Raw genomic sequence first — 12617 nt, 5'->3', positions numbered from 1 at the left:
AGTGCTCATTGCAAGAACATCACAGACACGACTGCTTCTAATGCTTCCCCTGCTTCTCTTCTGAGGGTGCTTTTAGTTAAATACCCAGGATGCCCCATCCCTGGGCTAGTCCTAAGAGCTGCAAACTACTTACTTGACAAGACACCTGAGCTAAGCTCCTAGGTCTGGCTGCAAAGTAATGTATGTGGCTCCTGTGAAGCAGAAAGACAGATGTGGCATGGTTGGCCACTGCAGTGTTCCTGAGGATTAGCATTCCCTGGAACAGAATCACATCCTACTTCTCCCTGTAATCAGAAGGACAATCTCCTCTCTTTCTAAGCCTGATAAAATAGCAAAACATCTCAGCAGTTCTGGGGATCTGCCTGTGTGATCCAAGCTCAGCATGTACTCATAGTCCTCCATCAGTGCAACAGCTTGAAGAGATATGCTTGTGGATTCTGAAAAGAAAACCAGGCCAGTTGCTGGTGCCAGCAGGCAGCTCCCAGTTCTGTGGGGATGCTGTAACAGTTCACAAGCACCAATGGTGGCTTACAACACTCCAGGCTGATCACATTTTCTTTTCCAGCTGAGAAAGGCCTAGGGTATCCTGTGCTCATAAACCACAATCGAGCACAGATCCAGTCAGAAACCCTGGGTTGCATCACGCAGCCACACTGGAAAAATTCTGTCCTCAATTTTCTTTCCAAATGGTTGCCTTAAGCCCTAATCAGCACAGTCATGTGAAAGGCTGAGAACAAGTTGTAAGAGGCAGAAAATGAGTGGAGACTTGCAGCTAGTACAATCCTGTAACTCTGGAAATGCAGCATATTCCCACCTAATTGGTACAACACTTGAGATCAACAGAAACAGGTATTTCTGTAACAAGTGTGCAGAAGAAAGCTCCAAGCTCCACATCTCAAACACAGCAGGGACAAAACAATTGCCCGGAGTCTCAAAATCAGCCCTTGGCCAGAAGAGCAAATTTAGAACAGCTTTTCCTCCGGACAGTCATCAGTTACAACGGGGACCAGTCCTTGCTGGCTCTGCCCTCGAGCACTGGCACTGGCTGCACCTAAACTTGCAGTTTAGAGAGAAGCCCATCACCAGGACATCTCCTGCTTGCTGATCCCCACAGCATTCTGCATTCTCACCTGTTCAATAGGTTGTTCCTGCTGACCATCCTCAGGAAGCCAGTTGGATCAGTCATTGAGTTCAGCTTGTTATTCATCTCCTCAAACTGCTGGTCCATGATATCCCCAGCTTCACTCTCTGTCTCGCTGCTAGCACAGGCTCTGGGGGCAGTCAGTGAGATGAAGGGTCATTGATGCAAGAAGGAGCAACAGCTTGATGACAAATGCTTGGCCAGTCTGAGCAAAAATGTTTTTCAAACAGAAGCTCAACCAAACACTAATGCCAAATCTTCCCTGGCTTGCCTTTTCTCAGGCATGTAAGACAGACTCAGCCTCATTTCCTCCTCTTCTAGGATTCCTCAAGGCTTAGTGAGTGGCACACGCAGGTGGGAGTGCAGGACCCTTTCTGTGCACTGCAGGCAGGGATTTCTAAAGCTGCAGCACAACACTGAAAAGCTGAGTCTGCAGGAAACACCAGCTCAACCCTTATCTGCCTAAGAACACGTGTGAGCACATCCTTTCCAAATCTCCACAGTTAACTTCAAGCTCCACATACTTCCTTCACATAGCAGAGGGAGCTGTGCTGCCACTCCTGTTACACAAAGAGGGAAAGCACACAAAGATTTACTCTATCAATGCCCCAAGTGCAGCAGCAATACAGAGAAACAGGCCAACAATTCTGAATTCCCAGTCTCCTGACATTAATATCTAAATTTTCTCAGTGCAGCTGAGGTGCTCATGGAGGGCTGGGCTCAGTGAGCATTTTGCATGTGAATCATTCTATTTTGTACACTTTTGTTGTTAATGTTGTTGCTGTTACTGTTTCCAATAAATTGTTCTTATCTCAACCCATGATCTTCACCTTTTGTGCCTCCAATTCTCTTTTCCAGCCACCAGGAGGGAGAGAGGGGAAGGAAGCAAGCAAGCAGTATTGGGGTTTGGAGTGTCTCAGTGGGAGAACTAAACTGGGCAGTACCATTCCTAAACCACAACAATGGCACATCACAAACCTTGGATTTTGTACACTTAAGATAAACCTAGGATGCTACCTGATGAAGCCTTCTTGCATCCCATTTCTGCTTCTTTTTGGGTTCCTGACAGCCTGAAGCCTCTCCTCAAGGGCATGTTTCCCAATAAAGAGCACAGGAATTAAATGAACACACAACCCACACTTGTGCAGGCAACCAGAGCTGTACACCTGTTGTTGTATGGATCATGGATCTCTTGTGAGTGAATTTCCTGGTCAATATGATTTATAACCTGGTAAGTCCTGACAAAAGCCAATCACTTCATGAACATTAAAATGGGGACAGCTGAACCACAGACAAGGGATTGAAAAAACCCAACATAAGGGGAAAAAAGGAAGAAGAAAAGGTTGTGAACAGCCTCTCCCTGCACATTTTTCCTCCAGTTGAGGCATGCTCAGCTCTGAGTCCTGGCACAGTTTGGAGTAACACTCACAGCTCCTTAAAGAGGCAAAAAACTTGAGTTCATGAACCCAAGAGAGCAGGTCACATGCTCTCCCTAAAGACAGTGGAGTCTGTTCTGACACAAGTTCAAGCAGATTTTAAAATCCCTTACACTTCTTTTTTTTTGCAAGAATGCATTACTTTGAGGATTAATTAGACCAGCTGAACAGAAGCCTTTCTAGCAGAACCTGAAGGCTGCAGTGAGGAACTGAACATCCTGTGCATCCTTTCCCCTCCAGAAAGTGTGAAGCCATGCTCTGGAGACTCAGCACTACCTCTGACCCTGCTCACAGCAGCGTGGACACAAACTCTTCAACCTGAACCCCAGAGCACTCCAGCAAGCCAGGGACTGAGCAGTCAAGCTCCTTCACATGTGCTGTGCAGATTCACACCCTGGGGCTGGGATTGAGAGCCCTGGAGAGCAGTGGAATCAGCAGGGCTGAGAGGAAGCACTGGAACCACACAGGGAAGAAGTTTCAAAGTAGAAAGTGATGCTCACCCATGTGGAAGAGCCAAGAATTGTTTACTTGATTCCTCTGCATGTGATTTTGACATGGGGAAAGAATGTCTGCCTATGATTGTATCACACTGGTCCAAGGATCTTGGAGACAAACATTAAACCCAGAATCATTAACCAAAAACACCCCTACCACTACCACAAAGTGAGGAAGAAGCTGACATCCCAGCAAATTAAAAACTCATCCCAGAACCTGAAGACTGAAGGACTGCCTTTGCCAGGAGGAGAATCTGTGGTGACAAACAGTTAAGGAAACTAAAAACTGTATCTGCAAAACTGCTGCATGAGGCCCAACTGCAGATTTCAGTTATGGATCTTGTGTATCTGCATGTCTGCAGGGTAAGACTCAACAATCAACATGTGGGTTCTAAATCATTTACTCAGCAATAGCCACAAGCCACATTGGGGGGGTGGTTAGAATTCCTATGGTATTTGCAGTTTTTCAAAGCAAATTGTTGAAAGAGAATTAATTACACTGGAAACTGTAAGCAGGATGAAATCTGTCCATACACAGTCAGACATGGCACCTGCCTCCTCATCCAGTCTACAGATTCACCACAGCCTGTGGGTTTGGATCTTATTTGCATGTGCATAGAGTTGTTTGGCAGGAAAATAATCATGGTTACAAAAACAAAGCCTTTTTTTTTTTGTTGCTGCACTGAAAATTTGCCCCTTCTGTGACTCTAAGTTCTCAGACTTCTCAGTCAATTAGCTCATCCCAAAATGTTATAAATTCAGGTGGGAGAGCAGGATGTTAGACGCCCTGGCCCCAACTCACCTGGTGTAGTAGGAATCCACCCCCAGAGCCTCCCTCACACTGGAGATGTGCTGCTCCAGTGCTGAGTTTGTCAGTGTCTGCAGGGCCACGCTGTTGGCTTCATGGAAGTCCCCAGCATTTTCTGTCAGGCTGTCACCCAGATAATACTCATGGAATTTCAGAATTCCTGCAAGGCACCAGAATCAGGAGTTATTTCTGCAGGGCTACAAAAGTGCTGCCAGCAGCTGTCTAAGAAGATGGCACAGCCCCAAGCATTTGGCATTTCACAGCAAAACTGGGGCAAAGTGTTCGATGCCAGGTCTCCACTGAACTTCTCCAGCATTTTCAGTTGTTTTTAAAATCTGGGTTTGTACTTTGTAGATAATGGCTCAAAGGCACAAAGGCAGAGGAGAGCTTTTACAAGATGCTCAGAATGCCTTTGCAATTGCAGCACTCATATAAATTATAAACCAGATCTTCCATAGAAGCCCCTACTAGAGTAATTCACATTTCAATTGATGCACATGAAAAATACCTATTAACAGCCTCTCAGAAAATTAACTGAACACACAAGGCTGAACAAGAGTGTTGTTACTACAGCAGAATCTCCTCACATCACACACAGTGATTTCACTCTATAAAAGGAAAGAAGATGGATTAAAGCACAGTGAATTATTAAAAGATAGCATTTCACAATGGGTAAACCAGATAAAGGCCACTTCCTGTTTTGCTGAGAATTCCACTGCAACTGCAGATAAAACCTTCCTGCTTTCAGACTGGTCTATTCTTCCTGAGATAATTAATTCTGCAGCGTGTGATCAACAGTAAAAGGCTGCTCTGGATGCCTTAGCAGCATCAATTATTACACACAGTCAGAGAAGAGCAGAGGAACAAAGAATAAAGCAACTCCTCCTGCAGCCACAGCAGCAAACACAGCAACAGCCAAGAGGTTCTGAGGGTCCCACATCAGTGGGACAATGAGGACCCTGGGCTGCCACTGAAGCTGCTCCCTCTGTCACTGAACAGGAACAGGTCACCATGGCTGGACCAGTCACTACTGAAGGGCCCCCAGCAAAGTTTCTTGAGCCAAACACCACAGCCTGTACCCTTCCCATCACCTGACAGAACCTTCAAAGGGACAGTCACAAACCATGGACTCAAACACTGCTTTTCTCCAAGACTCACTCTGGGCAAAGAGGAGACTGATCATGAACCCCAGTGGCAAATCTTACACTTGATCCATATAATTTTAATAAGTTCAGCCTAATAGTGATACTATAGAATTATTGGCATTTTACTGTGCAAACTACAGCCCTGAAGAGCCAATTAGTGACTGGATGCACAGCAGGACAATCCCACGTTCACTCAGACATTGCAAAACACTCCCAAAAAGCGTCTCTTCCAGCCACTGTCATCCCATCTAAATCAGGCATGTGTGAGTGCTTCCTTCCCTTCCTGAAGCATTTTTCAGGCAGTCTAAATAGTGCTTTTTATCTCTCTAGCTTTGTCATGATGAAGGGCTGCAATTATTAAATTATATCCAGAAAGAACTTGTTAAAATTTACAGTCATCACTTTATTAGATAATGAATAACAGCTGTCTGCAAAAAGCAATCCTCTTCAAATTAATCCTCCTTGCTCCTCTGTGATAAGTGTTTCCACATTCATGTGAGGATCAGGCAGCTCAATGGCATATCAGGAAGAGGGGATGCCCTTCTGTTTTCTGCAATCCACTTCAGTGAATAAACCTCCAAAGCTTTTGGAAGAATAAAGCACAGAACTATAATTACAGTAGGGATTCTTATGCATAGAAGATTCTCATAGAGCCAACATACTTGGAATTTCATTACTCTTCTGTTCTGTCCTGTGGGAAATATAGACAGATTGGAGGTTGAAAAATGAAAATATTAAACATTTCCATCTCCAGGTGAACATCTAAGTCCTGAATAAGCACTTCTGAGTCATTACTGCTGTGGCTATGCCATAGCTTTTAGTCTATTCAGCTTTAAGGTACTAGATGGAAATTATTCCCTCCTACATTCACTCTGGTCCCAAATTCATTCCTATTCTCCCTGTTCCCAGGCTCTTGTGTCTGAAAAGGAGCTCACCTGCCCCAGGAGCCAGCAGCCAGCTGTACAGATAACCTGCAGCCAGTGAGTAGTAGAGAACAAGTCCCCTCTGGCCATTCACAGTCTCCAGGACCTGGTCCAGGGTCACAGGAGAGTAGGGATCTGAGTCCTGCTGCCCAGTCTGACGTTCCACGAGCAGGTCAGCAAAAGCTCTCGTTCGTCCTCTCTCTGCTACTGCCAGTGCCTCATCATGGTGACCTGAAAAGACAAAGCCATCTCTCACACCTGACACAAGTGTGGTCTGCAGTGCCACATTCATGGAACAGGGACAGCTGCCATCCCAACCTGGGGAAGCAGTGCCACTTATTTCCCAAAAGAGCAGTCTCTGCACTGGAACACAGTCTCACAGAATGTATTTGTTGCAGGCAATAATACGACAAGCCACAGAAAGGCAAATCAAGGAGGAAGCGAGGAAGAAGAACCAAAGGTGCCCCAAACCCAAAGAGACACTCATCTTGCTGTCCTGAACAGAAATGCTGTGCTGTGTTGGACAGCTGTGGAGCAAAGGACATATCAGGAACTGCCACCTCACAAGTCTAGCTGAACTCCTGGCTGAGTTCAGCCTCAGCATCTGAAGGCATCTCTTACCCAGACTGACAAGAACTCGCTGCAGGGCCTGATAGGAGGATGTCTGCAGGTCGAAAAGTGACAGCTTGTAATCCGTGCTCAGCTGCACCTCGTGGCGGATGGTTTCAAACAGCGCGGAGGCGCGGTACAGCTGGGAGGGAAAACAGCCACAGTCACCTCCTCATGGACACTACACAGCACTGCCATCCCCTCAGGATGGGGAGCTCTGACTGACAACCTCCCTGGGACACACCAGAGAACGGGAAGCACACGGGGCAGACCATGGTGTACCTGGTGCTGGGACTCCTCCAGGTTCCCACTCGCCCAGAGGGAGAGGCCGAGGCCGTGACGGATTTTTGCTTCATCTTCTCTGCGACCCAGCTGCTCTGCCAGCCTCAGTCCTGGAAAGGAGTCAGAGTGAGAGAGTGCCAGAGGGGAGAAGGGCTGTGGCCTCACTCCCAGGGGGTTCCTGGGCAGGCAGAGACAGCTGTGGAGCTGCCAGCACTGGAACAGAAAGCAGGGCAGCACCAGTGGTGGGGTGGTGAGTAGGACAGGGACAGCACCAGGATGACCACTGGGACAGTACCAGTGCTGGGCAGCTGCTGCCAGCCCTCACATCAGCACCAGCATGAGAGGTGACAGACACTTCCATGGACTAAGCCCTCCCTAAGTGAGGTTAAGGCACCATCCCCTAAGACACACTCAGTAAGCCCCTATCAAAAAGTTCAACTTTTAAACCCTAAAAGCCACACAGACAAACAAAATCACATCGAGCTGTCAAACACTGCCAGAAAAGACACCTCTTGCCACATTCCTGGCTTGTTTCCCATCAGCTCTCCCCAGCCCTCTGGCAGGCTCTGCATGGTTTATGTGCTGAGCAGAGGGCAGGGGCTGGCCTGAACGACCTGGAGCTCACTTCACTTCCAGCAGCACATTCTGTGCAGTCCCTGCTTCCACCCACTCCAAACCTCTGCCTTGGTGGCCCCTGCTGACAACAGGGACACCTCCTCTGAGGCACCTCGGGTTTCCCCCAGCCTGGGGAGCAGGGCCCTGGCTGTCACCACGCAGCTCAGCAGCAGCTAGCATTCCCAGGCTATGCAGGAATTCTGCAGCACACCAGGAGAAGGAGCTGTGTTTCATTTCTCCCCTTCCAAGAGCATACTGGAATCCTGCCAAGGTCAGTTTCATGAAAACCAAACTAACTGATGTAATACATCCTTCGGCCTCCAGCTTCATACACTCCAGCTACATTGCTCATGTGCTCCATCAGAGCCCACAGTCTGATCAGCTGCTGCCTGCATGCTGCACCCCCTTGCAGCAGCACAGCTCCCAGGCCAGCACTGACCCAGCACTCAGCAGGCAAACAGCTCCTGGACACCTCAGGCTGAATTTCTCTCACCTCTCTATCAACCAGCACTTGTTTTCACTCAGACTTTAGGGGAACTCACCCACTTTGTCTCATTCCTAGGTGAACATGTAAAAAGAACAAAGCATAAATCTCTCCTAACAGACCTCTCAGGATCAGAGAGATTCATCACAATCCTCTTTGGTGTTCCCAGAGCCAGATCCTGGTATGCAATGCTATTTTTTTAGAGAAGGTTTACACCTTCAGGCACAAATGAGCTTTACAAAGAGACTCTGCTAGGTACAGTCTAGATTCATGCTCTGAGGCAGCTAAGACACCCCAAGGAAGGCACAGATCATGCTTTGTATAGAGGACACCAAGAAGGCTCCAACTGAGATGGCACTCTGGCTGTAACAGCTCCACAGACAGCTCCTCACACAGATGCCCAGCAGTAGCTGTGGATGTCTGCAAGAGCCTCTGCATCAAAGGCCACTGTCAAACACATCCTTTTTGAGCTGTGTTTACAGTACCTCACCTCTCCCTGTCTTCAGATCTCCCTTCCACCCTTCTGACCCTACCTGCTCTGTTGTATAACTCAGCCTCTTACCTTCCTGCAGGTACATCACAGCCTGAGAGTAGTTCTGTAAAGCATGATGAGTCCTCCCCAGGCTGCTGTAAGAGACAGTTTTGGCCACCAGGTCGTTCATTTGCGCCGCAATGCTGAGGTGCTGCTCCTGATACACCACTGCCCTCTCGTAGGTGCCCAGGGACTCGTAGGTCAGGCCCAGGTTGCCGTAGGCGCGGCCCTGCCCGGCGGGGTTGTTGGTCTCCTCGGCGATCTGCAGGTCCAGCTGGTGGTACTGCAGGGCTGTCTCGTACTCGCCCATCTGCTGGTAGACCCCGCCCAGGCCACAGGCGGCGTCGCTCTCCAGGGCTCGGTCCTTCATCTCCCGGGCGATGTTCAGCTGCCGCTCCAGGCACGAGATGGCTTGCTCGTAGTTGCCCAGCTGGCTGTGCAGGCTCCCCAGCTCCCCGTAAGCCTGGGCTTTGTTAAATGCCTCCCCCAGCTCGTGTGCCACTACAAGCCTCTTCTCAAAGCACACCAGAGCCTGCTGTAAACTTCCCATAGCCCTACAAGGGAAGAAAACAGCAGCGTTTATTTTGCCAGTATTTCCTTGAGAGAAGGTGTTTTGCCATTTCCCCTGGAGGCCAGGGGCTCTCCCCCAGGAGACATCCCCAGCACTTCTGAATCAACCTCCTCCTCCTCTCTAGGCAGCGTCATCAGCTTCATAATTTGAGCTGTGAGCAGAGTCCTCAGCATCCACAGGACTCTAACTCACTCCTGTGTCACATCACTGTGTGTGTGTGAGGCCCTCAAACACACCCCATCAGTACCACACTGCACTGATTGCACTTGTACTTCACTGACACCAGAACACACGTGCAGCTCCTTACCTGTGCCCACTGCCCAAGCCTCGGTAGGCCTTTGCCTGATCTTGCATACGGTTCAAGCTTTGAGCCACAGACAGGTACTGTTCATAATACTTTATAGCTTCCTCAAAATCTCCCAGAGCCTCATAACAATCTCCCAGGTTCCCATACGCTCGGCCCCGATCTAGTACGGATTCGTTCCCACTGAGCTGCTGCAGCATGGCCAGCTGCTGCTCAAAGTAGCCAATGGCTTCCTCCATGACATTCATGTTCATCTTGGTAATGCCCATGTTACCGTAGACCTGGGCTTCGATGCTGGGGTCCTTCAACTTCTGCCCCAGCTCCAGTTGTTCTTCGTAGCACTTGAAGGCCATGGTGTATTTCCCAAGTGACATATACACTGCAGCAAGGTGACCATGTGCTCTGCATTCGCCCGACATATCCCCCAGCTCCTGGTACACCTCCAGCTCCTGCGTGTGGTAACCTAAAGCCTTGTCACACTTCTGTACCATCCTGTATGCAGAGCCCAGGGCTGCATAGGCATTGGCTTCCAGTCTCCTGTCTTTAACGTGATGGGCTAAGCTCAACTGCTGCTCATAAAATTTTATTGCACCATGTACATCTTTTTTACAGACAAAAATATCCCCCAAGTTGCCCAGAGCTCGGAATTTGGCCTGGGAATTGTTCAGAGACTGTGCCAGGGACAGCAGGTACTTTTGACACTCCTCTGCTTTGCTGAAGTCCATCAAGGCTTTGAAGGCCAGGCCCAGGTTGCAGTAGGCTTTGGCTTGGCTCAGCTTGTCATGAAGATCCTTTGCTAAGGCAAGATCCTGCTCGTAGTACTTAACAGCTTCCTCATAGTTCCCGAGGCAATAATGGGCATAGCCAAGGTTGTGGCAAACCTTCCCCTCGCCTTCCATGTCCTGCAGCTCTGGGGACAGGCGCAGGTACTGCTCATAGTAGGGAGCTGCCTGCACGAACTCTCCTCGTGTGCAGTGGAAGTTGCCCAAATTGCTGAGGGCTCGTGCCTCGCTCTGGATGTCCCGCAGCTCCCGGGCAATGTTGAGATGATTCTGGTAGTGCTGCAGAGCGCGGTCATGGGCACCCAGCGCCTGATAAGCAACTGCCAGGTTGCCGTGTGTGGATGCCTGAGAAGCACGGTCGTTGACTTCCATGGAGATCTGCAGCTCCTGCCGGTGGTACTTGACGGCCTGGTCGTACATGCCCAGGGCGTTGTAGGCGTTGCCCATGTTGCCGTAGGCGCGGCCCTGGGCCGCGTAATCGCTCAGCTCCTGCGCTATGGACAGGTGGGTCTTGTGCAGCCGCAGCGCGGTGTCGTAGTCACCCTTCATCTGGTGAATGATTCCTGGAAAACAACAGAATCCAGCTCAACAAACACAGGGCCCTGTACTAAACCTCCGCAGCACCCTGCACACCAGGGCTGCCTGCAGCCCGGCCCCTTCCCTGGCTCTTCACAGCCCTTCTGAACAAACTGCCTCCTTGCTTCTAACAGGGAAAGCGCAGGGAAGGTTTAGATTTCATGTTATACAAAAGCACCCATTCACCACAACAACTAGACACAGTCTGGCCCTATAAAATCACTGTTTATTTCCAGAAGTGATACCTGGTAGCTCCAGAGCTCAGACTCAACACATTGAGTGAGACAGCACTTGCAGATGCTTTTCAATTTCAGTCGAATCATCTTGCATTTGTTATGAGACATGGAAACAGGAGTTCAGATTCTGCTGATGATACCACCTACACTGCAATTAAACTCTGTACTAATAATGCCTGTGGCTACTTTGCAAGCACCTGTGAACAAGCCTCGAGGTTTGGGAGCCACTGAAGGAGGCCCTGCAAATGTTTTTTTGACATTATTGCAAAAGCTTAAAGAGAAAATATCTGGCATCTTTGGGCAACATGATGAGCACATGAAAAGAGGCACAGAAGTTCTCTTGGAGCTGGAAAGAGGCAGCACCAAGAGACTTTAAATTGTGTTCTATTAATAATGTGAGCTGTCTTCTCTTCATCATACTGGGAACCCTTAAAAGCTGCAGAGGCTGCAAAGCCTGGTCTCCACACGGAGCCTGAGCGTTTGGAAATACCAGATGCTTTGCAAAGGTTGAGAACCTGAGACTTCTGGTTAAACTCCACGTCTTGTAAAAGGCTGATAGCTTGTGCTTCATCCTCAGTCCATCACCTCTTGCTCACCAGAGTACAGAGCATCTCCCTGCAGAACACTGCAGCAGCTGGGCTCTGTTACACTCCATGTCTGCCCTGCTTAACACTGGATCACACACTTAAGGGTGCTTTCCATCTGCATTAGGGAAATGCAACAGAAAATGTCTGCTGCTTCAGCAAAGAGGCCAACTCTAACATTCTGGCCTAGAAACACACATTTAGTTACATTTTTTTGCCTGTCAGCATGGTTATTTTGATGAGGTTTTGTTTTGCATGTGGATTAGATGAAAGAGACAATTAAAACTTGACTTTTTGATTGGTACTGGATGCATTTTAAACAACAGTAATAGATTGTCTCAACAAGAACTGCATGTTCCCTTTCTCCAGTATAACTTAACTCTGACAGAGAAGACAAAAAATACAGCCAAATAACAGCTGAAACGTGAGACCCCGCGCTCAGACGCTCGGAGAACTATTCTAACACAAAGTGTGGAGTGGCTGAGTCAGCATACCAACTCAAAAGTTATATATAGGCTAAAAACCAACACTGAGAAACATTCTCTGCTGCAGCAGTCCATCTCTCAGATCTCTGGGTCTCCCCAGCACTGCAGCCACAGAGTCCCCAAGACAAGGTCCCACACTGGAGAAGAAATGGAGAACGTGGTTTGTGCTTTGCTGCTCATGCAAGGCCTCTTCTCCCTGCCCTCCTGCCTGCTGGGTGCTGCCACATTAACAGAAACCTTGCTCATGCTCACTGCTCTCTCATGCCAAGCTGCCCACAAGCATTTTTGCATCACAAACCTACTATGCCCCACAGATCTGCCTAAATTTGTGTAAGGGAGGAGATTTGCAACACTAATTAAAAAGCTGTGATTGTTTTGTTTTCTGCAGTTCCCCTTATCTCCTTCATTCAGCTCCTGAAGACTCAGCTACTAAGAGAAATTAAGTAATTCATCAAGCTCTTTTCAATTACCTGCTGTTGATAACATCAGAGTACAATTAGCATCTACAAATGAACCAAGTGCCAACTGCCAAGCAGAAACAGGAGCTGATTTACAGCGTGGGGCAGCCTGCAAGGGCTGGGATTCAGGGGCTGCCAACAAACACTTATTT

General features: G+C 48.6%; 1 protein-coding gene across 2 annotated transcripts in view; it reads right to left on the bottom strand.

Moving 5' to 3' along the window:
- TTC28 (tetratricopeptide repeat domain 28) overlaps positions 1-12617 on the bottom strand; it is a 107617-nt gene that overhangs the window by 17888 nt on the left and 77112 nt on the right. For both annotated transcript variants that reach the window (XM_059863728.1, XM_059863729.1), the window contains 7 exons: positions 9348-10689; positions 8500-9023; positions 6839-6948; positions 6569-6698; positions 5960-6178; positions 3874-4039; positions 1131-1271 (listed from right to left, as the gene is read on the bottom strand). In XM_059863728.1, the coding sequence (XP_059719711.1) occupies positions 1131-1271; positions 3874-4039; positions 5960-6178; positions 6569-6698; positions 6839-6948; positions 8500-9023; positions 9348-10689 (2632 nt within the window). The remainder of the gene's footprint in view (positions 1-1130; positions 1272-3873; positions 4040-5959; positions 6179-6568; positions 6699-6838; positions 6949-8499; positions 9024-9347; positions 10690-12617) is intronic.

This window comes from Haemorhous mexicanus, chromosome 19 (assembly GCF_027477595.1).
Source record: "Haemorhous mexicanus isolate bHaeMex1 chromosome 19, bHaeMex1.pri, whole genome shotgun sequence".
NCBI classification, from domain to species: Eukaryota; Metazoa; Chordata; class Aves; order Passeriformes; family Fringillidae; genus Haemorhous; species Haemorhous mexicanus.
Note: the sequence above shows the minus strand (reverse complement) of the source record. Positions and strands in the feature narration are given on the sequence as shown.